We start from the raw sequence: 24,139 nt of genomic DNA on the forward strand, positions 1-24,139 counted from the left end.
ATTTATAAATATAAACTTATGCATATAAATATATAAATCTCTGCAGACAAGGGATGTATATGCATGTGTGTGTGTGTGTGTGTGTGTGTATATATATATATGTATATATACACACTTATATACACACACACACATACATATATTCTCTTTTGAGATTTCAATCTGGTCTCCCCAGCCAGACAACTCAGTGAGGACTGGTACTGTAAGATCTGTGTACATGTGTGTGCACACATGTGTGTGTATATGTACAGTGTGAGTATGTGTGTGTGTATGCATGCATGTGTTTCCTCTCTCTCCGGTACAGCCCACACGCTTGTCTAGCACAGGCGACATTCTGTTCGGCCCCGCCTGGTCCCTTGTATTCTTTTCCCAACGGCAACTTCCCCTTCCTGATTTTTATTCTCAGGCCTTTGGCAGTGCTGACCTCCTCCGCCCTGCCCCCCAGAAGTGACCAGGAAGCCAGGCCTGCTACCGGGACTATCAGAAAGAACTCTGCCTGCCAGGGGCCACACCAGCCATACACTGGCAGCCAGCTTTGCCACAGCCAGGGAAGAGCCCTCCTGAGCACAAGGTCCGCATGGAAGGTGACCGAGCTGGACACACAAGTGGCCCCTGGAACTGCCAGTTCTGTGATCTGACAGCCTTTTGTAGGCGAAGTCAGTGTGAGCTGGATTCCGACAACTTGCAGAGGAGTGAGAACAACAGGCATCCACTTCTGGCCACGGAACGTTTTTAAGTGTGAAGGCAATAATTCCTAACATGGGGCAGCTGCTAACCAGCAAGGGTGGGGAGGACGGTGGAGAAGAGGAACTCGCTGATATTTGTTCCAGGAATTATGTTAATTCTCTTACATGCACCATCTTCATCAATTCCAATACGACTGTTAGGATAATGTAAGGAGAGCTACCAGTCCCTCATTTATATTCAGTCACTCAACACATATGGACTCGGAACATTCCACATGCCAGGCACTGAGCTAACTAAGCACTTCATGCCAAGACCTCACTGATCCCCTTGGAGGGGGTCATGGAGGCTGCTGGGGGTCACAGAGGTAGGATGTGAATTTACACCTGCTGGCTGCCAAAACCCGTGCTCTGCATGTCTACGCAACACCTAACTCAAGCCCAGATCTGTCTGCTGCAGAGCCCTGGCTCGCGCTCTTGCCCGACTGTGACGAGGTGGTCCAGGAGGTAGGAGCTTCCGCGGGTCAGAGCGGGTCAGGACGGCTGGACCGCGCAGGGCTCCAGAAGGAGGTGCAAGACTGGATCTTTTATGACCGTCCGTAAACATGGAGCCAACAGGAAGAAGAAAGAAGACGCCTGTCAACAGATTTGAAGCAGACTCCGGAAAGGATATGCTGAACCCTGAGAAAGAATGACTAGCATCTGGACAAGCTAATTGTGAAATACGACTTCGCAGACATGGTGGTGCTGCTGTATGTTGTGTTGTTATAGCACAAAACCCCGCTACGATGGCCACGTGAGGGGAACCAACATAACAAAACTTGCCTACGATTTACACAACTTTTAAAAGAAAAGGCAGCTGCACAAGGGACAGCTAGGGAGAGCGGGCAGATTGCTGGAGGCACGATCTACTCACAGAGGTGAGAACAGGCCTAAGAAGAATGAGGCCAAATAGCACTGAGCCTCCGGCTAAGGAGGAACAAGGAAACCCAGACCCTGCATGCTGCGCACTTCACACTGGCTACATCTTAAACCCTTTATTCATTCCGTCTTATGGCTTTTACTATTTTTACAGTATGTTCCTACAACACAATTCAAATTCTAACTGTAAAATGTCTTGGCGCCCACATCATTTGAGAAAGAGGATGTTACTAGGTTTAACAACACTTTTTTTTTTAATGTTTTATTTATTTTTGAGAGAGAGAAAGAGACAGTGTGAGCAGGGGAGGGTCAGAGAGAGAGGGCGACACAGAATATGAAGCAGGCTCCAGGCTCTGAGCTATCAGCACAGAGCCCAACACAGGGCTCGAACCCACGAATGGTAAGATCATGACCTGAGCCAAAGTTGGACGCTTAACCGACTGAGCCACCCAGGCGCCCCTAACAATACTTTCTATCCAGTTTAACAAGACTTTCTATCCAAAGTAAACTGCCCATGAATCTGCAGGGTAAGCATGGTAAGCAGTGGTGTGAAGGCCAGCCCTGTGGCCACGGGTTGGTGCTGTGGACTTTCCGTGGCACTTGCTCTGCTATAAAACAATAATGCCAGCGAAAGACCCATCTAGAAACCGAATGAATGAATCAACCAATCAATGAAAAATGGTCTTAAAAAACCCATAATCCTAGTCTCTCTCAAGAAGTATATTTTCAAGGCACGCCTGGCTGGTTCAGTCCGTGGAGCATGTGATTCCTGATCTCAGGGTTGTGAGTTTGAGCCCCACTTTGGGCTCTGCACTGAGTGTGGAGCCTTCTCAGGATTCTCTCTGCCCCTCCTCCATGCACTCTCTCACGTTCTCCCACTCTCTCATAAATAAATAAACATTTTAAAAAATAAATTAAATTGGGGCGTCTAGGTGGCTCAGTCAGTTAAGCATCTGACTTCGGTTCGGGTCATGATCTTGCTGTTCAGAGATGAAGCCTGGTGTCGGGCTCTGTGCTGACACCTTGGAGCCTGCTTCCGATTATCTCTCTCTCTGCCCCTCCCCCCACTTGTGCTCTGTCTCTCCCTCTCTCTCAAAAATAAACAAACATTAAAAACATTTTTTAATGAATTAAATGAAATCCTTTTTAAAAAGGGTATTTTCTCAGAAGGAGCGATGACAAATTTGAATGTGAATTGGGAATGAGATGGTATTTGAGAATTTCTGTCAATTTTGATAGGTGTGAAAATGTCACATGGATTCTGCAGGAGATGGACACTGAGGTACCTCGAGATGAAGTGTCAAGATTCTGTAACTAACTTTGAAACAACTGAGGAAAGATAAATACAGATGAAACAAAGGTGGCAAAATTCTAATAAATGTTGACTCTAGGTGATAAGCTCTTATAAATCCGAGGTCAGAGTAAGAAGAAATCTCCTCACCTTTAGAAATGTGTGAGCTATTTGGGGAAGTAGAGAATTCCAGGTTGTAGCATTCTGAAGTTAACCCTCAAGGTGTAAGATCTGAGGGCCAAAATAAAGGTCGGGTGATTATACACTTCACTAAAGAACTCACCACATGGTAACCCTCCAACTGCATTTTAAAGAATTTCCAATTTACATACAGCTATGCAGGACACAGAACACAAGTTTTTATGTACAGTTGACTCTTGAACAGTGGGGGGTTAGGGGCGCCAGTCCAAAAATCCAGGTGTAACTTGTGACTTCCCAAAACCGTAACTACTGAGAGCTTATTGCTGACCAAAAGCCTGAGTGATAACATTAACAGTGGATTAACACATATTCTGTTATGTTATATGTATCATCTACTGTATTCTTACAATAAAGTAAGCTGGAGAAAAGAAAATGTCATGAAGAAAATCATAAGGGGGCGCATGGATGGCTCAGTCGGTTAAGCGTCTGGCTTCAGTTCATGTCATGATCTCACGGTCCGTGAGTTCAAGCCCCATGTTGGGCTCTGGGCTGACAGCTCGGAGCCTGGAGCCTGCTTCAGATTCTGTGTCTCCCTCTCTCTCTGCCCCTCCCCTGCTCATGATCCATGTCTCTCTCTCTCTCTCAATAAACAAACATTAAAAAAATTTTCAATAAAACTAAAAAGAAAAATCATAAGGAAGAGAAAATACATTTACAGTATTGGACTATATTTATTGAAAATAAAATCTGCACGTACGTGGACCCACACAGTTTGAACCCACGCTGTTCAAGGGTCAACTACATCCACACGCCCTTCTTGACAGCCTTTGGAAAAGAATGAGATTTTCATTTGATTTTTTTTAAGGTTTTGCTTTTTGTTTAATTTTTTAACTTCTATTTATTTTGGAGAGTCAGAGACAGACACGGTTTTGCATTTACGGTCTTGCATGGGGAAGGTGCTCCCCACCCAGAAAGCCGGCCAGAGGACTCGTCTACGCAGCAGCTTCCTTTCAATCTAGACGCTTCCCCACCCGCCGTCACAGGTACTTGCTACGGGCCGTCCAGAGCCTTCGGTATACAGACTGCCTGAAATAGGTGCACCAATAACAAAGGACCAGACACAGTTTTTCTCTGCAGAAAGAATGCTTCGTGCAGCACAGCAGTCAGGCCGCGCGAGGGACTTGTCCGCCACTCTTTAAGGCACTTCGTGGAACTCACACGCGGACAGACCTTTAGTTAAAACTCTCAAGAGTGTTCTGAGGATCTGCATGTTTAAAGTGTTACGTTTGAGGCAGGGGAATGGGGACTTAGCAAGCCCAAATTATCAGCTAAGACGTAATAAATCAAAAAAACGTCCTAACTTTCTGCCCTCCTGCACGTACGTAAGACAAAATGGTTTTGTCTCATCCAACAAGGGGGACCCCATAGCGCTGGTATCACAAAAGTGCCTTTCTTTCTCCCGAATAAAGGAAAGGCTCTCTCGCTGGCTTGCTCGCTCGGAGTCACGACTCCAAACTGTGCCTGACACAATAGTGGCTGTGAAAGGCATCCTGAGCTGGCGGAGGTAGACAGGAAGTCATAAATTCACTTCCCCTCATTTACAAGGTTTGTTCAATAAAGAATACAAGCCTATGTTAGAGCTGCAGCCCTTGGATATCTAACAAAGAGATATTTATACGTAGAAAGCAGACAATTAGCGCGGGTGCCAGAGAGACGTGAGGGCATATCTATCACCAAACAATAAAAGCACCCCTCCCGGTGTCGACGGGGCCTGAACAGGGGCCAAAAGAAACAACGGGACTTTTCCAAAGAAGCTGCGTCGCGTGGGTCCTCCGGGGTTCCCATCAAAGCCACCGGCTGCACACCAGATGCCTTCTGCGAAGCAAGATGAGGAGTCGACGTGGGGTGTACACAGGCGGTCTCGGCAACCACTACCACATTGACTCCTTGCGCCCGTCTGTCAACTTTCAGTGAAAGGGAGACGGAGCCACTTTGCAGAAGGACAGCGGGGAAGGCGACCCCAGGGCCTCAGGGAGCGCTCACCTGAATGTTGACAAACACGCCGTGGTACGTCTCGTACAGGACTTTGTTGCCCTTCACGTGCAGGGGAAACTCAAAAGGAATTTCTGTTTTGCCGCTGGGAAATTTTCCTGGCTTCACCATTTCGATGGTACTGTTGATAATGGGGGGGGGGGGGGGGGGGGGGGGGGTAGAAAAAAGCAACTCCGTCTAGCCACAGGCACTTCTAGATGCACTTTCCCATTGCCATGTCCCTTGACGATCTCCTGAAAGCCAGGAGCCCCGGGCCCTGGGGTGCCACCCCACCCCCCCCACTGATGTCCTGGGCCACGCAGCGCTGTGCCCGCAGAGGAGCACACAGCTGGCCCAGGTCTCCGGCACGATGATGGCTCGTTTGCGGCGCTGGATGCCTCAATGTTTGGTGCACATCTGAAGCAGTATCGCCTCTCCTCTCCCAGAAAAGCTCAGTCGACTATCCGAACAACCCTCCCGGCCGGCACTCCCACCTTCAGGATGAAGAAGCAGGCACGGCACAGTCAGGATGTGTGGCCAGGGGGGCTGCCGCCCAAACCCGGGCTGCTCACCAGCCTCCTGGGAGCCTGCCTGCCGCCCGCACAACACTAGGGACCTGCCTAAAGGCAGCTGTCACTGCTTAATTAGTGAATGTGCTCTACACCTCGGTTTAGCGTCACTCAGGAAGTCCCCGACTTCTGAAGCGAGTGTGTAAGTGCTGCTGGAGGAAAACGGGGAGCCCGTGGAAGGCGAGGGAAGCAGGAGCCCAAACGCGGTGGCGAGAACCCTTCCTTCCTCTCCCCTCCTTCCCTCCCAACACTGAGAGTTAGTGTGTCCTTCGGGGAAAGGAAACTGTAAGTCCGGACAAAGAGGTGATATTTCTGGAACACGGATCTCTACCCAAAATGACCAAAAGAAAAGAATGGTCACTGCCCTATCTGGATATCAAATCACGGCTTTGTTTTGGGACGGGGAGGGCCAGAAGCCACAGGGACGGCCTCTCAGAAGGGCTCTGGTCTCTTTAAAGGCTGAATTTAGTCCACTTACAGTTTTCCTCATCCTATCTTCTGGGAATTAAAAACAGACTTTTAGTCACAGGATATATTCGGAATCAAAATATCTGAGTAATTTTTTCACTTTGATTAGTAAGTATTAAAAGTAGGACGATTGCCATACCTTGTGAAAGAACGACAGGTGACCACAAAAAAGCCAGAACGCAAGGGGAAAACCCCGCAAGCACGGGGATCATGAACTAAAAAGTGTGCAACGTGCGCATTCTTACCTTGACAGAGTTGTAGAAAGCCTCGAACACACCCACGCTCTTGGCGCTGAGCTGGAGGTTCACACTTCCTTCCACTGTCAGCGACACTCCCTGGTGCTGGATTGAATCCTTGCTAGATATGACCACCACACCCGAGAGCACTTCCTAGGAGAGCAGAGACAGCCACCAAATTAGCACACGTTTGCATTCATCTTAGTAGCCAAAATAGGTCTCCTGAACGATATTTTGTTCAAAGATGCAGACGTTCACTGAGCACTTATTACAGACCAGAGACCTGGATGCTGAGATGGAGATGGCACAGCTGTGGCAGGGAAGTGGGGGAGGAGGGCTGGACGGTCATGACAATTATAGGTACCATTAGCTGGGCCCACGCTGCCAGGGACCATTGGGGGGTGTGGCCGAGGGATCTCAGGCCATGGCCCCCTTCCAGACACATCCACACTCCCGGCTGGGAGAATCCCAACAAATGTCTGATTTCAAAAGGGCAGAGACAAGGGCCTGAGGCAAATGGAAGATTCACAATCACGTTACACGCGAGCATGGATAATGACCTCTTCAGAAAGAAAACAATAAAAAGAAAATCCTTTTCTTTGGGTTCCTTCCTGATTATGGCAAAACAAGTACACGTTTTCAAATGCATAATTTAACACAACTCCTTGGTCCCATGTCCTCTCTGCCCAGGGAGCCTCGCTGAGGAGGGGTCCTGAGTTTGTCCACACAACACATGAGGGCAATCCGGCCTTTCACGAAAGGTCTTCTCCAGGCTCTCCAAGTCCAGGTTCACCCTGGAGACATTCGAGCCCAGATTTCTTCCTGGATCATAAATCATTCGAGAAAGATTTCACAACAGATCGTGTATTCATTTATCTGAAGATAATTACTGAGTGACAGAATACGGACATTATACTCTCGGCTGGATGGCAGTTTCTTCCTGTCACCATAGAACTTGACGGTCTCAATTTGCTATGGGGGTTTTGGGTGGAAAAGGAAGTTGAGGAGATTAAATAGCATCCACCCGAGCGGAAGGAGAATCCACAATAAATTCAAATGATGTACTTCTGAAATGACCTTCAGAAACAGGCTGCGTCTGTCAAATGGTAATATGATGGCAGAAAACTGGATACAAAAAAACAAAAAAAGGAAACCGGTAAAATTAAAATGGGCCCGCAGATCAAAGCATTAAAAACCATCTGTCCTATTGATGTTGAAACCTTTCCATTTCCTCTACTCATCCGGTGAAAAACCATTGACCAAGTTCTCACGGTATTTGGGGGAGCAGGGAATATTCTATGTCTCTTAAATGTGCTAAGTATTTTGTTTTTGTTTCCTACTCCCCCATAAAAAGTAAGGAGGCAAATTTAAGTGGAAATTCCTCTGAAATAATTTAACTTTGAAATTTAATTAAAATTAATTCTTTCACTTCTCGTACAACCCCAATTAAACAGAAATCTAATTTTTAGAAATTTAAATTCACTAGTATATTTTTAAAAATCTACTTGATGAATGTGTCCAAGAAATAAAATGAGCCAAAATAATTGCATGAACTCTATCACTTATTTATTTATTTTTAAAAATGTTTTTATTTATTTCTGAGAGAGAGATAGAGAGACAGCGTGAGCAGGGGAGGGACAGAGAGAAAGGGAGACACAGAATCTGAAACAAGCTCCAGGCTCTGAGCTGTCAGCACAGAGCCTGATGCGGGGCTCAAACCCACGAACCGTGAGATCATGACCTGGGCCAAAGTCGGACACTTAAGCGACTGAGCCACCCAGGCGCCCCTGAACTCTAACACAGTTGTGCTTGGGACAGTTCTACTCCTATTGATATATTCACATTTTCAGTTAATCTCACAGGAGCAGGGTCTGGGGCTGACCATCAATTGGCATATTATAATCAACAGCACCTTTCCTTCCCTAATCCCTATGGCATAAGAAGGAAAAAGAAGCCAAATACCTTGGAAGTAAGCAGAGTAAATATTTTATGACCCAAGGAACTCTTTTGCCATTCTTTGATTTAATTAAGAAAGAACACAGTAGAGAGAATACAAAAGTAATCAAGTAGTTGTAGATGAGTTAGGCATTCCTATGATATATAGTCTGTTTAATCTCTGCCAACAAAAGAAAGATATAGAATCTGTCCAAGGGTTTGGGGTGCCTGGGTGGCTCAGTCGGTTGAGCATCTGACTTCTGCTCAGGTCATGATCTCATGGTTCGTGGGTTCGACCCCTACGTCGGGCTCTGTGCTGACAGCTCAGAGCCTGGAGCTTGTTTTTGGATTGTGTCTCCCTCTCTCTCTGACCCTCCCCTGCTCTTGCTGTCTCTCTCTCTTTCTCAGAAATAAATTTAAAAAATTAAAAAAAAAAAAAAAGAATTTGTCTGAGTGTAGGGGTGCCTGGGTGCCTCAGTTGGTGAAACATCTGGCTCTTGACTTCAGCTCAGGTCATGGTGTCAGGTTGGTGGGTTTGAGCCCCTGTCAGGCTCAGGGCTGACCGAGAACAGCCTGCTTGAGATTCTCTCTCTCCTCTCTTCCCACACCTCACCTCCCTCCCCCCCTCCCCCGCCCCGTGTGCTCCTTCTCTTTCAAAATAGATAAACTTAAAAAAAAAAATTTTTTTTTTGGTCCAAGTGTAGCACAACAAACCAAGAAACAGAGTTTTCTTTTTATTTTGAAGAAACGGAAGATGGTTCTGACAGAGTGAAGGCCCCTAATAATGAGAAACCTATTGTTTTTCAGGGAGATATAAGGACATGGAACACCTTGGTTCTAGGCCCCAGGACAACGCTTGATGAATTCCGCCAAAGGCACACAGAACCAACTTGAAGACCTAAACTTAAGGGAAAACTCAACACCTCACCAAGAACATCCCCCTCGGCCTGTGTTCTAGAACTCTCCGCAGGGAGAAAGAAGACTTGAGCCTCTGGACGGTGCCCGCACATTGCCGGGTCACCTAGACAGTGCCGACGTCCCCTGGCGTCACCTGCACGTCGCCCGGCGTCAAGCGGGAATGAAGCCCAGAAAGGACGCACACGAATCAGGCCACACGCGCTCACTTTGGCGGTAAGACCCCCGGCTGTCGTCATGGCCTCAAGGAGGCCCGGGCCTGAGAAAGGTCCGGGGACGCGATGAGAACGACCCAGGCCCCACCGCGTGGGTGGAAGACTCGAGGCGACAGGCCCTGCCTCAGCCTGCGGCTCCGAGGATGGATGGGACTCACGACGGGTCGCCCGCCCCAGCAGCCCCGCACGGACACCAGGGCCCAGTACCTTCCAGTGACAGACCCGGCCCCGCCGTGAGGGACACCCGTTGTGGCGGACGAGCCGGCTCTGGAGCAATGCCTGGAGCAGCCGGCCGGAGCCCCAAACCAAGGCTCACTGGAAGGAGCACTTGTTGAGAAGGCTCTGGTCGCACCCGGTCTCAGCCACGCTGGCACCCTCGACAGAAACCGCACCCACGTCCTGTCAGAGACCACGTTCTCGAATGGTCTTCTCTAAGTGTAAGAGGTCACAACCAAATGTAACCACTTTTTCTCTTTTTTGTTACGCAGAGTTAAACACCAAACCCATGATTTGGATACTGGGTTTGAAGCTGGTGTCAGGTCCGTGTCCCCATCCCAGCTTCCTGGAACTCACTGGAAAGAGCAAGAAGTTAAAACCACAGACTCTGTTTTTAAATTTTTTTTTTAATAGTTTATTTTTGAAACACAGAGAGACAGAGCTTGAGCGGGGGAGGGGCAGAGAGAGAGAGGGAGACACAGAATCCGAAACAGACTCCAGGCTCTGAGCTGCCAGCACAGAGCCCGATGCGGGGCTCAAACCCATGAACAGTGAGATCATGACCTGAGCCAAAGTCAGTCCCTTAACTGACTGAGCCACCCAGGCGCCCCCAGACTCTGTTTTTAATGGTGAAGCCAGGTGAACACCAAGAAACCCCACCCGGGGCCGGCAGTCAAAAGCGGCAACAAGGCCCCTCAGTTCTGGAAACCCGCTTCTGGCAGGTGAGGCCGCACCTGGAGCAGGTCGGGATCTAGGGGCAGAGAAGGCAGCACCATGGAGGGGTCCCACCAGGGCCCTGCCCGCAGGGAGCAGCAGTCTGCGGCGGTGGGAGGCAGCGAGGTGCTTCGCACTGTGAAAACCTCCCCCAGCTGCTCAGCTCACAGCAGAAGGAAAGTAAACGATAAAGAAACTCATACCTAAAACCTCAGCCAGCCTGGTCTAGGGATAAAGTCATGTCATACGAAGACGGAGACATTTCACAGAACCAGCAGAGAGGCATAGGACATATGATGGCCCTAAACGTGAGTGAGGGTCGGAGGAGAGAATCCAAGCAGCAGATATGAATACGCAACAGAAACATCACGGCACTCTTCTGTTTAAAGGAACTTTACAGCGGCTCCCCATCTCACTCAGGGCAAAGGCCAAAGTCATTTTGACGGCCTAGAAAGGGGGAGTCCGCCCCTGCCCAGCCTCAACTCTCAGCCCAGGACTGGCCCCCTTGCTAGTCCTTTAGGTGCTTGCAAATTCCATCCTCAGGGCATTTGCACCGCCCTCCCCCCACCCCCGCAACCTGGGTGTTCCTCCTGCACACGCCCACATGACTTCTGACAAAAATTCTCTCCTTGACCAAACTCTACTCGGCTTTGCTTGAGCTCTTTTTCGAGGAGGCCTTAACTGCTGGACTTCCGCGTTCATCTCTGCACCGTCTGACTGTAGCAGGGATTCTGCTAATTGCTTTAGACACACCCTGTATCTGATCACTCTTGCTCAGGCTCCTCACTGGGGCCCCAAGCCCACCACATGAGATCCTGTCGCCCTGGCCTGCCTTCAGCAAGAGGCCCATGGGGTTGGTTTAGCCAGAATCCCCACTCAGACTCAGGCCCTGCTGCCTCCTCCTCCCCCCGCCGCTCCGTACCCACACTGTACTCAGCACTGTGCCTGTTCTCGCTCCTACTGCTCGGCCCCCGCACCCACCACAGCAGTGCTCCCTGAAAAAGCCTGCCTGACCGTCTTTAACAAGTGTCATGGATCATCTTTTCTCTAACACTCCCTCCCTCATCCCTATCAAGTCGTCGTGCAAATGACTCCATTTTAGGGAGGCCTTCCCTGACCATCCTATCTAACACTGCCTTCTCCCCAACACTCAGAGCCACCTCACCTCTGCTCTGGAGCACCTGTCACCTTCTAAACTACACAGAAGGACATGAAAAGATACTCAACATCACTCGTCATCGGGGAAATACAAATCGAAACCACAATGAGATACCACCACCTCACGCCCGTCAGAATGGCTAACATCAACAACTCAGGCAACAGCAGATGTTGGCGAGGATGCGGAGAAAGAGGAACCCTTTTGCACTGCTGGTGGGAATGCGAACTGGTGCAGCCGCTCTGGTGCAGTATGGAGGTTCTTCAAAAAAATTAAAAATAGAACTAGCCTACGACCCAGCAATTGCACTCCTAGGTATTTATCCAGAGGATTCAAAAATGCTTATTCGAAGGGGCACATGCACCCCAATGTTTATACCAGCACTATCAATAATAGCCCAATTATGGAAAAAGCCCAAATGTCCACCAACCGATAAAGAAGATATGGTGTATATATATGTATATATATAGACACATACAATGGAATACTGCTCGACGATCAAAAAGAATGAAATATTCCCATTTGCAACAATCTGGATGGAACTAGAGGGTATTATGCTAAAAGACATAAATTAGCCAGAGAAAATATATATGATTCACTTATAAGTAGAATTTAAGAAACACAACAGATGAACATAGGGGAAGGGAAGGAGGAATAAGATAAAAACAGAGAGGGAAGCAAACCATAAGAGGCTCTTAAATACAGACAACAATCAGGGCGGTGCTAGACGGGAGGTGGGGGGGGATGGGCTAAACGGAGCATCAGTTAAATCGGGAAGAGGCATTAAGGAGGGCACTTGCTGGGATGAGCACTGGGTGTTACATGTAAACGATGAATCACTGGGTTCTACTTCTGAAACTGGTTCTACACTGTATGTTAACTAACTTGAATTTAAATAAAAACAAATAAAATATACATAAATAATTCTCTCTTATTTATTATTTGTTCTGGAACACAAACTCCACAATGGCAGAGTGATTATGACCATAGGCCCTCAATGCATGCTTATTACGTACTGATTATTCAATATTCATAAATGACCATTCACCAGGAAAAACAGTAGATGAAAACTGTGAACATGAATTTCACCATGAACTGTTAAAACTGCTTCTATAAAGGATGGACACAAAACAGAGCTGTAAGAGCTCAGGGATGATGACACGATGAGGCCACAGAAAGAGATAAAGATAGAAGAAAAACTCAGAAAAGAGGTGGAAGGAAAAAAAGTAAAAACATCACAGAAAAGGAGGTGAAGCTGAAAGGGGCAAAAAGTGCACGCAGGGCAGAAATAAGAAAATTCAAACAAATAAAAATTTAAGAAAGAATGAAAAAGAATCACAAAAACAATGCTAAATAGGACAGGCAGTGAGGAACATCCCACACGTGCATAATGAAGTTCCCAAATAAGAAAACTAGAAGAATGGAACAGAACACATAGTCACTGATAAATTTTAAACTACTGAAAGGGCAAATGAATCAGGAATGGTCAGGAAAAGGACAAACTACAGTAAATTATTCTTTTTTTTATTTTTAATGTTTTTATTTATTTCTAAGAGAGAGAGAGACAGCGTGAGCAGGGCAGGGTCAGAGAGAGAGGGAGTCACAGACTAAAACAGGCTCCAGGCTCTGAGCTGGCAGTCAGCACAGAGCCCGACGCGGGGCTAGAACCCACGAACCACAAGATCATGACCTAAGCGAAAGTCGGACGCTTAACCGACTAAGCCATCCGGGCGCCCCTACAGTAAATTATTCTAAACCCAAAAAGAAAATCCTTTAGGAGTCAGGCAAAAAGACCGAGTGACTCACAAGAGAGGAGAAAACCAGACTCCCCATAGCAAGACACAATTCCAAATGAAGGTACAGCAGAATGCCTGACATGGTGCTCAAAGAACAAAGTTGTGATCCTAGAATTTTTTACCCACCTCAACAGTCACTCCAATATAAAAGAGTTCTAAATGTGCAGAAACAAATAAACCCCACGGAACACTGTGAAAATCCTCCTTGAGGAATTTACTACATAGTGAATCAAATGCGCCTGTGGAATGGCTAGAAAAACCGTGTCCAAAAAAACCCACTTGTGGGGCACTTGGCTGGCTCAGTGGAGTGTGCGACTCTTGATCTTGGGGTTGTAAGTTTGAGCCCCGCACTGGGTATAGAGACTCCTTAAAAATAAAATCTTTAAAAACAACAACAACACTTGTGAAGATTCAATCCATTCAACTCTAACAATAAAATATGTGGTGATGACAGTAGAAGAATGCAAAATACCTGACAGTGTAGAAGTGACCTAAGTAACACTAGTTGGGGGAGGAAGAGAGCGAGAATGCAGAAGGTGGCATACTGTCCATGGTTTTCCTGACTCTCACAGCTGGGGCTTACAAATATGCCACTAAAGCCATGCTCTCCAATATGGCATCCACTGGCCATATGTGGCCATTTAAATTCAAATGTATATATATTAATAGTAAATAAAATTTAAAGTTCAGCCCCTCAGTCGTCCTAGCCACATGTTCAAGTGCTTAATAGCTACTTTATGGCCAGTGGCTGTCATAACATACAGGACAGACAAACAGGACATGCACCTCATTGGGGAGAGTTCTATTAGATAGTGAAGACCTAAAGTTGACACATCAAACCATAGAGTACAGACTTAACAAAGGTAAACACCAATAAAGGTAATATTTGTAAATAACTAGGACTAGTTGGTAGAAGAGAAAGGAAGCAGGAAAGAAGTACAGGAATTTCATCGTTGTTCGCAAGAGGGAATTACAAATAACGTCTAAAACACAGTAGATGTCGGGCACAATAAAAAGTTGTAAGGGTAACAACTAAAACAAATAAAACTCCAAAGTATTAGAAAATCATACAAACAACATAAAGCAAAAGAAAATAAGAGAGGAAGGAGTTTTAAAAGGTACTTAAAAAACCATCCCCTGGAGTGACAACAGAGCAGCGGTGACAGAACTAATGCCAAACATATGTCATATTAATAAGTGGGCTAAATTAATGTCTATTAAAAACAGACATTCAGATTCTATCTTAAAGCAAAACCCAATTTTATGGTGTATGACAGAGAAGCACCTAAAAGAAGAAAGGATAAGCAAAGGACAATGAAGCAAAAGCGAAGAAATAAATCATGGGCTGTAATCTTCACAGCAGACAAGGGTGAGTTCAGAGAAGGAAGGACTGAAGAAAGAAGGGCGCTGGACAATTCTAAGCAGAACAACTCACAGTGAAGGCCTGTGGCGGTACACGCTGCGGATCAAATAACATAGCATCAAAACTCATAATGCAAGAACTAAGGGGGAAACAAGGACAAATTGAGGAAAACACATTCGTTGTGGGAGATGTTAATTTACCCCCTTGGCTCATGACAGATAAAAAGACAAAGAGAAGAAAGGCCATAAAGGACATACGTTATGCGTCAATAAGGTATGACTAATCGGTACATGTGGAATTCCACACCCTGGAAACAGAGATACACGCTTTTTAATATCTGTGGTTCCTTCACAAAAATTGACCAAGCTGGCCCATATATAAGTTTAACAGTTCTTTTTTTTTTGGGGGGGGGTGGGGGGAGCAAAGTACTAATCTAATCAATAAAAAAAAAGAAAGCACAAATTTCCAAAATAAGAGGGAAATATCAGAGATACAGAGGTTATTAAAAGAATAAGAGAACACATTGCTCAACTGCATGTAAGTCTGAAAAGCTGATAAAGTCAATTATTATTCTAGAAAATACAATAAACCTAAACAAAGGAGACATGAAACCGAATCAATCACCATAGAAAGAGTAGAGAAAGGTATAAATAAGCCCCTGCTGAAAGCACCAAGCCAAGAGATTCATAGATCACTCCCCAAATACATAAAGAGCAGAAAATCCCAATATTAAACGATTCCAAACCAGAGAAAAAGGTATATAAAATATTAGCAAATACAATCCAGGAGCAACTTAAAGGAATATCACATCATAATCAGGTAGGATTTAGTCCAGGAATGAATGGATAGCTCAATCACTGAGAAAATCTATTAATACAGCTCATTAATAGCTCTGCAGTGGGGCGCCTGGGTGGCTCAGTCAGTTAAGCATCCGACTTTGGCTCAGGTCACGATCTCACAGTTTGTAGGTTCGAGCCCCGTGTCAGGCTCCATGCCAACAGCTCAGAGCCTGGAGCCTGCTTCGGATTCTGCGTCTCCCTCTCTCTCTCTGCCCTTCCCCCACTGGCGCTCTGTCTCTCTCAAAATGTCTCTCAAAAATAAACATTTAAAAATCAAATAGCTCTCCAGAGAAAAAATACAGCTGTCTCCACAGCTGCACAAAAGTCACTTGCGAAAATCTAGTATCTATTCTTGATAAAATTCTTAGTAACATTAGAAGGATACTTCCTTAACGTGACAAAATATATCCCAAAAATATTTCCCAAAAGCCAGCATCAGCCTTGATGGGAGATGAGATACACTGCCTTTAAATCAAGAATAAAACAAAGATGAACACTTTGTTTGGGTCACCACTATGGTCACTGCTATTATTGTACTACAAGTACTAGTTAATGTAATGTAATGTAATGTAACGAAACTAGACAAATAGTATGAAAATTGAAAAGGAGAAAGTAAACGGTCATTATCTGCGGATAATATGATGATTGCATGCCTGAAAGAACCCCAGAGAAGTCACTGAAAATTATCAACATGAAGAAAATTTCAGGAAGACAGCTGGGTACAAAATTAATACAGAGAAATTAATAAGGCATCCCGTATAAAGCCACCACCAATGAGAAGACATGGCTGGAAGAAAAGACTTTATTTTCAAAAGCAACAAAAAGTTAAAATATTATATGAGCTTTTTAATTAAATGTTTATTTACTTTTGAGAGAGAGTTAGAGACAGAGCATGAGTGGGGGAAGGGCAGAGAGGGAGACAAAGAACTCAAACTCATGAACTGTGAGATCATGACCCGAGCTGAAGTCAGGCGCTTAACTGAGCTGTCCAGTTGAGTCACCCAGGTGCCCCCAAAAGTTAAAATGTTATAAATTAATTTAATAGTAGATGTCCAAAACACGGATAAGACAAAAACTTAAAACAGCTGAGGAGCACAAAACAGATGAAAAGCCATACCATGTATATGAACACGAAGTTTTAATACCCTCAGTGTGTCTACTTTCCCAAAGTAAAGTCTATAAAGGCAACAGAATCCTAAAGAAAATAATTCTCTTGGGGGGGTAGTTAGATAGATCAGATGATTCAAAAATTCTTTTTTTTTTTTTTAAAGCTTATTTATTTATTGTGAGAGCGAGAGAACACACATCTGAGCAGGAGTGGGGCAGAGAGGGAGAGAAAGAATCCCAAGCAGGCTCCATGCTGACAGCACACAGCCTTACACAGGACTGCATCCCATGAACTGTGATCATGACCTGAATCCGAACTAAGAGTCAGAGGCCCAACCGACTGAGCCACCCAGGTGCTGCAGATTTGAAAATTCTTACAGAATAGTCAACAAATGTTGAAAATAAGGAGACTAGCCCCATGAGATGTTACATTGCCACAGTTATTCACAATGTGAGGTGCAGGGCATGTCCTGGCTGAAAAGTCAATAGAAGGAAATGGATGAGTCCAAAAATAGACCCAGATAGTAGGGGAATTTAACAGATGATAAAGGCAGCATTTTAAATCCAGAGGAAAAGTTGGAGAAGTCACTAAATGACACTGGAAAACTGGCCAGAGAACTGGGAAAAAAATTAAGTTGGAGCCATACTGCAAACCTTAGTGTACAGAAAGTTCACAATGCATCACAGACTTAACTGTAAAAACGGAAATAACCTAAATGTTGGAAGAAACCATACAAGATGATTTTTATCACATCAAAGCGGGGAAGGCCTTTCTAAGAATGACTCAAAATTCTGAATAAATATGACTACAGCTACAACCCAAAATAAAGTTTGTTTCGTAAAAGTGATTATGAGGGGTGCTTGGGTGGCTCAGTCGGTTGAGCATCTGACTTCGCTCAGGTCATGATCTCACGGTTCATGGGTTCGACCCTCGCATTGGGCTCTGTGCTGACAGCTAGCTCAGAGCTTGGAGCCTGTCTTCAGATTATGTGTCTCCCGCTCTCTCTGACCCTCTCCTGCTCACACTGTCTCTCTGTCTGAGAAATAAATAAAACATTAAAAAAAAAAAAAAAAACGAAAGAAATTATGAGCAATATAACTTACATAAATGATGAACTTGGGAAATAATCAACTCCATGTAACAGGCAAAGGGCTGATTTCTCTAATACTTTAAGAACTCCTAAATAATAAACAGAAAAGATAACCTAACAGAAAAACTGAAATATGGTCAAATGACGGGACACCTCGGTGGCTCAGTCGGTTAAGCGTCTGACTTTGGCTCAGGTCATGATCTCACAGTTCAGGGGTTCGAGCCCCACATCAGGCTCAGCACTGACAGCTCAAAGGCCTGGAGCCTGCTTCAGATTCTATGTCTCCCTCTCTCTCTCTGCCCCTCCCCCATTTGTGCTCTCTCTCTCTCTCTCTCTCTCTGAAAAATATGCATTAAAAAAATTTAAATATGGGCAAATGATAGGAACAAAGAGTTCACAGAAAAAGAAGGCAATCTGCTCCATACCCATGAAAATATGCTCAATCTCAACAATAATAAGAGAAATAACAAAACTATCCTAAGGGCCATCTTCCACCTATCAGATTACTAAAGATCAAAATATTTGGTCATGTTGTGTTAGGGGAGGCAGCAATGGGTACTCTCAGATGTTGCCGGGGGGAGTCTGAAATACCATGACCTCATAAAGAAAATCTGGCAATACCAAAGACATTCAACTAACACGTGGGCTGGCAAGGCCTATCTGGAATTTTCCTGAGCTATATTGGCACAGGTGAAATGACTTAGGAACATGGTTACTCACTGCAATACCGTTTGTAATAAGAAGAGGCTGAAAACCACCTGAATTCCAACAACAGGAAAATGGTGGGTTTTTCCCTGAACAATATCTTGGAAACCATTCACATTAGTATATGGTTATTTTTCTTTTTTTATAAAGATGCATATTGCACCACTGTGGGGAAAAGGGGGGAGAAAAAGGCCATTTGTACGTATTTACTTCTATCTGCATAAAATATCTTTGGTAGGAGTCACATGAAATTGATAGCTTTTGGGTGCCCCATGGAGAGGACTTTGATGGATGGAGGGGTAGATGTGTCCATCCTGGAATTCATGGATTTTAAACCACGTGAGTGGATTAACTATTACATAATAAAGCAGTTTTAAAATAAGATCAATCCCAGAATGGGTGGCATCTGAACCTAAACGTACGTAGACTCTAAGCTCTTTAAATTCTGATAACCCAAGGGCATAGTGCTCGCCTTGGAAAAAGATCTAAAGACTGTGCTAGAAAGTCACAGCTGGATTATCTTGCTTTGGACTTGAAAACAACTGCCAGAGAAGCAAAGGCCTCTTAATGCCTCAGCCATTCTCTCTCTGGGATCTTTCCTTTCTGATGGTTGCAGAGGAGCCGGCACTGTTCCCAAGAGTCCTCTGTGTATCAGAACGAGTCCTTCCTTCCTAACGCTGGGGCCGCACTCAGAACCACCCGGGATCCTCACACCACATTTGGTCTAGGGATCTTGTACACCGATAGTGGGCTGTCCTTTCATTTACTGACCAGAGAAGCAAATGCACAGCAAGATCATAAGGTAAATCAGTGAGCTAGGTGGGAAAATGCAAGTTAGACAATTAATTGCAAAGACAATTTTTGAAACACTAGTCTTTCTTAGTAGCACTCAGAGGCCCATTCTGGTTGGAAAACAGAAATCAGAAACATTAGGGAGATTTCAATTTGTGAGGTACCCCCATCTCCACTATTCTGTATCACAACTGTTTTCCACCTTGTCTGAAAAGCAGAAGGATCACCAGATATTCTACCACGTAGTCAGTAATGGCCAATATCACGTGGTGTTTACTGAAGTTCTAGAAAAGGAGAATTTAAGGGAACGCATCGTCTCCAATCTGTCATTAAAACATATAATGCTACTTAACAACCCCGTTTCTAGGTGAAACGAGAAATTATGTCCACCCAAAAATCTGTACACAAATGTTTCTAGTAACTTTATTCCAAATCCCTCAAAAGTCCTTCAACGGGCGAATGGCTGAACAACAGTGGTACCTCTATACCTGGGGAGACAATTCGGCAATAAAAAGGAACAGACTGCTGATACACACAACAATTTGAATGAATCTCAAAGGCATTATACCACATGATAAAGCCAGATTCAAAAGGCTACATATCGTGTAATCACAATTATGCCACTTACAATATATTCTGGAACAGGGCAACCACAGGGACTAAAACGGACCAGAGCTTTCCAGTGGCTGGGGTAGGGGTGGAGGGGGTGGAAGGAGGAGAAGAGACTGACTACAAAGGACACAGGGAGTTTCAGGGGGTGACAGAACTTTTCTGGGTCTTTTTTTTTTTTTAGTTTACTTATTTTTTTGAGAGAGAAAGAGAGCACACGCATGCAACCGGGGAGACGGGCAGAGACGGAGGGAGAGAGAATCCGAAGCAGACTCCACACAGTCAGCATGGAGCCTGATGCGGGGCTTGATCCCACGATCCATGAGATCGTGACCTGAGCTGAATTCAAGAGTTGGACGCTCAACCAACTGAGCCACCCAAGTGTTCTTGCTCCAGATCTTGACTGTGGTGGCAGTTACAGTCTCAAAAGAACTCTACGCTGAAGAGTGATCTATTGTCTGTGATAACTTCAATTAAGAAACCCATGGAGATAACTAAATACAGAAGGAAATACAGCCACACTACTTTCTTAACAAGAGTCACAGTCTGAAACTGATTCATATTTAAAGATTTTTTAAAATATTTATTTACTTAGAGAGAACATGAGTAGGAGAGGGGCAGAGAGAGAGGGGGAGAGAATCCCAAGCAGGCTCTGCCCTGTCAGCACAGAGTCAGACGCAGGGCTTGAACTCACAAACCGTAAGACCATGACCTGAGCCAAACTCAGGAGTCAGATGCTTAACTGACTGAGCCACCCAGGCACCCCTGAAAGTGATTAATTTTAAGTAAAAAGTCTATGAAAATCAATCAATTCACTGGCAATAGAACTGTAACAAAATACTGAGATACTAATTTGTTTGGCTTACGTCCACACACGTGCTGCCAAAACAGAATTAATATCATCATTTATTGAACAAACATTTTTGGTATCCCTTCGAGGAGTCAGACACTGTTCCAGGTACCAGGGACAGGGCAGAGGACAACAGAGACGAAGCCCCTACTCTCAAGGGCCTACATTTTAGTGCCGCGTTCTGATGCCGTACTACTGTGGTGAAAGACAGCGGTGTCTTCTGGATGTCTCGGTACAGAAATACAGGTGAAAATACAAAGTAAACCGGACAGACAAAACTCACGGGAGTTGTCCGATGGGAGGTATCTCTGAAATCTCCAGTTCCGAGATTTTCTTGAGTCTGGAAAAGAGGAATCTGAGCCACTGAGGAAAAGTTTGGAAGGGGCAAAAGAAGATCGCCAATACTAGTCACAAAAAGTGAAAAATTCAAACGTAAGTAAATCTGGAGCCTTCAGTTGCAGGCGTGTTCCATTAGGATCCGGGGTGCTGTGTGGTTTCAGGGCTTGGATACTACATACTAGCAAAGTGATGAGTTGATAGAGATTCCTGGATTTCAGAGTTCAAGAGCAGTAGAACGCATGGCAAGTGGGGAACGCGGACACGGGTCTGGAACTACTGGCGTACGTGAACGTGAAAAGACCCCAGACTACAAACCATGAGTTTCGAGAGCTCTGACTGCAGAAGGCTGGGAGCTGGCCTGACTAGATGCCAAAGGCATGACCGTGCAATACAGAGAACTGGCCAAAGAAGATGCTCTGAACAGCCAGCCCGCTTTCATAATGAGTAACTCCAACAAGCCCCCAAACGGAACCCCGGTCAGCGTGAACTCACATAGGAATGAGAACAGTGTACCATCAAGTCCAAAGCAGAGCCTGGGCCCGGGAGTAGAGGGCAAGAGGTGGGTGCAGCGGGGCCCGCGGGGCCGCCCACAGGTGGGAGCGGGGCCAGGGAGCCCAGGGCCCATGGACCGTGCTCCCCAACACAGCGGCAGCCTCTGCTCCAGGCGGCCCAGTGGCTCCCGGGCACCCTGCTCACGGTGACGGTGACGGCGGCAGGACCCCACCACAGCGGGAAGCTGGGAATGTCAAGTGTTAATTCTTGGGAGCGCTTATGGGGCAGTGAAGGAGGGGGACAGGGAAGGTTACTTCTCATTTGATACTCCTTCCTCTGCCTTATTTCTTAGCAAGCGAAAACAGACTTTTAAAAAATTTACAGATAGAACGTTTTTTGGAAGATCTGTAATGTATGGCCTAATTAACACTACTAGATCTTCTTTAAATTTAAAAAAAAAAAATGGCTTTTTTTTTTTTCTCCCGATTATTACTGAAGGAAGGAATTTCTGTCCTTCTCCCCCTTACTTGTCCATTGATGGGACTTCTGTTCCTTTCCTAGAGATGGCGATTTGGGTTTTAGAGTAACGGTCTTAAACGATCTTTTCTGAGAAACAAAGGAAGGGCCGATTTTTGGCTGACATCATGCCAGGTGTGTGACAGAAAACCATACGCATAAAGAAGCACGTCAGCACGGAGGGCGGGGCGGTGGGGATGAACGGAGCCCAGCCATCAGGAGGCAGCGCATGTGCCGGTGCCGGACACGGTGAGAACCTGCCCGACAGCCAGGACAGCTGGCGGGAGCCCGCAGCTTCTCGGAGGCAAGCTCTTCCTGGGCATCAGGATCCAGGGTCAGGAGAGCATGACCAGGTTCAGGTTCCCAGCAAGAGTGAAAGGCCACTGCCGATCTCACACCGCTCTTCCCACGGAAAGTTCGATCACCGGTAGCGAGAACGATGGGGAAGATGGCCAGACCCCACCAGCTTCTGCCGGACGACTGGCCCAGGAACCCCAGGTGGGCAGGTTGTCAAGGTGGAAACGGGCAGAAGACTCATCAACAACGGTGGGTCTGTAATCTGTGTGGACAGGAAGCTACTTTTTCTTTTTAAATTTATTCAAATACTCCAGTGAATGAAAGCACAATGCTTTAAGCCTGGTTGCACCCACTGGATTATTTGTGAAAGTTAACAGAGCTTGAATTTCAAGTTTTGGCATAAAAAACTTCAGCCTTGTTGGCCGCCGCCAGCCATTACATCGCACCACCCGTACTTTTCGAGCCATGAACCACTGCGCCCTAGGCCTATGCGGACGCCTCGGCAGCCACTCTGGGGTCTGAGGATGAGTCAGGGAAGGCAGGGGGAAACCGCCTCCGAGGGAAAAGCTCTGATTTTATAGGCTTATAAAACATACACTTACAAAAATGGGTATGTTAGAGGTCTACACGAGATTTTATTTAATGTAAGAGTTTCATGGCTTACATTTTTGGGGGAAAATCTTTATCCTAAACGATGTTGTTCATTTTCTTGAGCTGTTCATAAGGAAACACTCCCTTTTGGTTTTGAGATGGAAGGTAACACAGATCTTCCATCGCCTTAAGAAAAGCACTGTTGCTCTGAGCCTGAATTTTCTTCTACCTGTGAGTAAGGAGGGAAACTTTCTTCTCTTCAATATGGACGCCACAAGACCAAAGCAGTCTTTTTAGGAGTTGCTCCCCATAAAACTGTGTCCAGAAAGTGTTGCGTGCAGGTAGGGGTAATAAGTGACACTGACCGAAGTCTTCGCGTCACAAAGGTCTTTCACAAAAAAGGAATCTTTACCTGTCTGTGTGGAAAGCGTCTGAAAGGACCCAGAACCCCACGGCCAGAGAGCAACAATGCCCAGCACGACACAGGGCCCAACACCCTAGATCTCCAGCCACACGCGGGAATCCCCGTGGCTTCCAAGCACGTCACTGCGTGCCTGGCGTCGCCTTAAACTATCCATCCAGAGGACAACGTTTGTTTCCGAGCTTCAGGACGCTGTCCTTTTCTTGTTGGCATAAGACTCTCAGTTTCTAATCTGTCAATAATGCTCTTCCGCAACTCCCCAGCCTTCGGTGCTCACGGGGAGGGGAAACCGGTCAGCCCACCCGCCCAGTAGCCCCAAGTGACCATCTTCTGAGTAAAAGCTGAAGCCCAGAAAACTAAGAGAGGGTGGGGGGAGGTCATGGATTTGTCTACTAAAAGAATTGGATTTTTGTATAATGACTACTTGATTTAAAAAAAGAACTGTGGGGAGCCTGGGTGGCTTAGTCGGTTAAGCGTCTGACTTTCGCTTAGGTCATGATCTCGCGGTTCGTGGGTTCGAGCCCCGCGTCGGGCTCTGTGCTGACTGCCAGCTCAGAGCCTGGAGCCTGTTTCAGTCTGTGACTCCCTCTCTCTCTGACCCTGCCCTGCTCATGCTGTCTCTCTCTATCTATCCTAGAAATAAATAAAACATAAAGAAGATAAAAGAAAAAAAAATTTACATGTTGTAGAGAGAAGTGTTAGCTGAAATTAACTGAACAGATGTCAGATTGAAGGTAAAGAGGAATTTCTGCAGATCTTGAACAGCATGTGTAGACATCCCACAAACTGATCAAAACAAAAGGACAGTGATGAATATGAGTGGCTGATTTTTTGAAACTG

At 45.7% G+C, this 24,139-nt stretch overlaps 1 protein-coding gene across 2 annotated transcripts in view; it reads right to left on the minus strand.

Moving 5' to 3' along the window:
* Window positions 1–24,139, minus strand: part of VPS26C (VPS26 endosomal protein sorting factor C) — a 46,383-nt gene that overhangs the window by 12,356 nt on the left and 9,888 nt on the right. Inside the window, exons 2-3 of one of the 2 annotated variants that reach the window (XM_039228794.1) lie at window positions 6,350–6,493; window positions 5,080–5,229 (exon numbers count right to left, since the gene is read on the minus strand). In XM_039228794.1, coding sequence (XP_039084725.1) covers window positions 5,080–5,229; window positions 6,350–6,493 — 294 coding nt within the window. The remainder of the gene's footprint in view (window positions 1–5,079; window positions 5,230–6,349; window positions 6,494–24,139) is intronic. The other variant, XM_039228802.1, reaches the window with a different exon arrangement.

This window comes from Hyaena hyaena, unplaced genomic scaffold (genome assembly GCF_003009895.1).
Source record: "Hyaena hyaena isolate Hyena2069 unplaced genomic scaffold, ASM300989v1 scaffold_2, whole genome shotgun sequence".
NCBI lineage: Eukaryota > Metazoa > Chordata > Mammalia > Carnivora > Hyaenidae > Hyaena > Hyaena hyaena.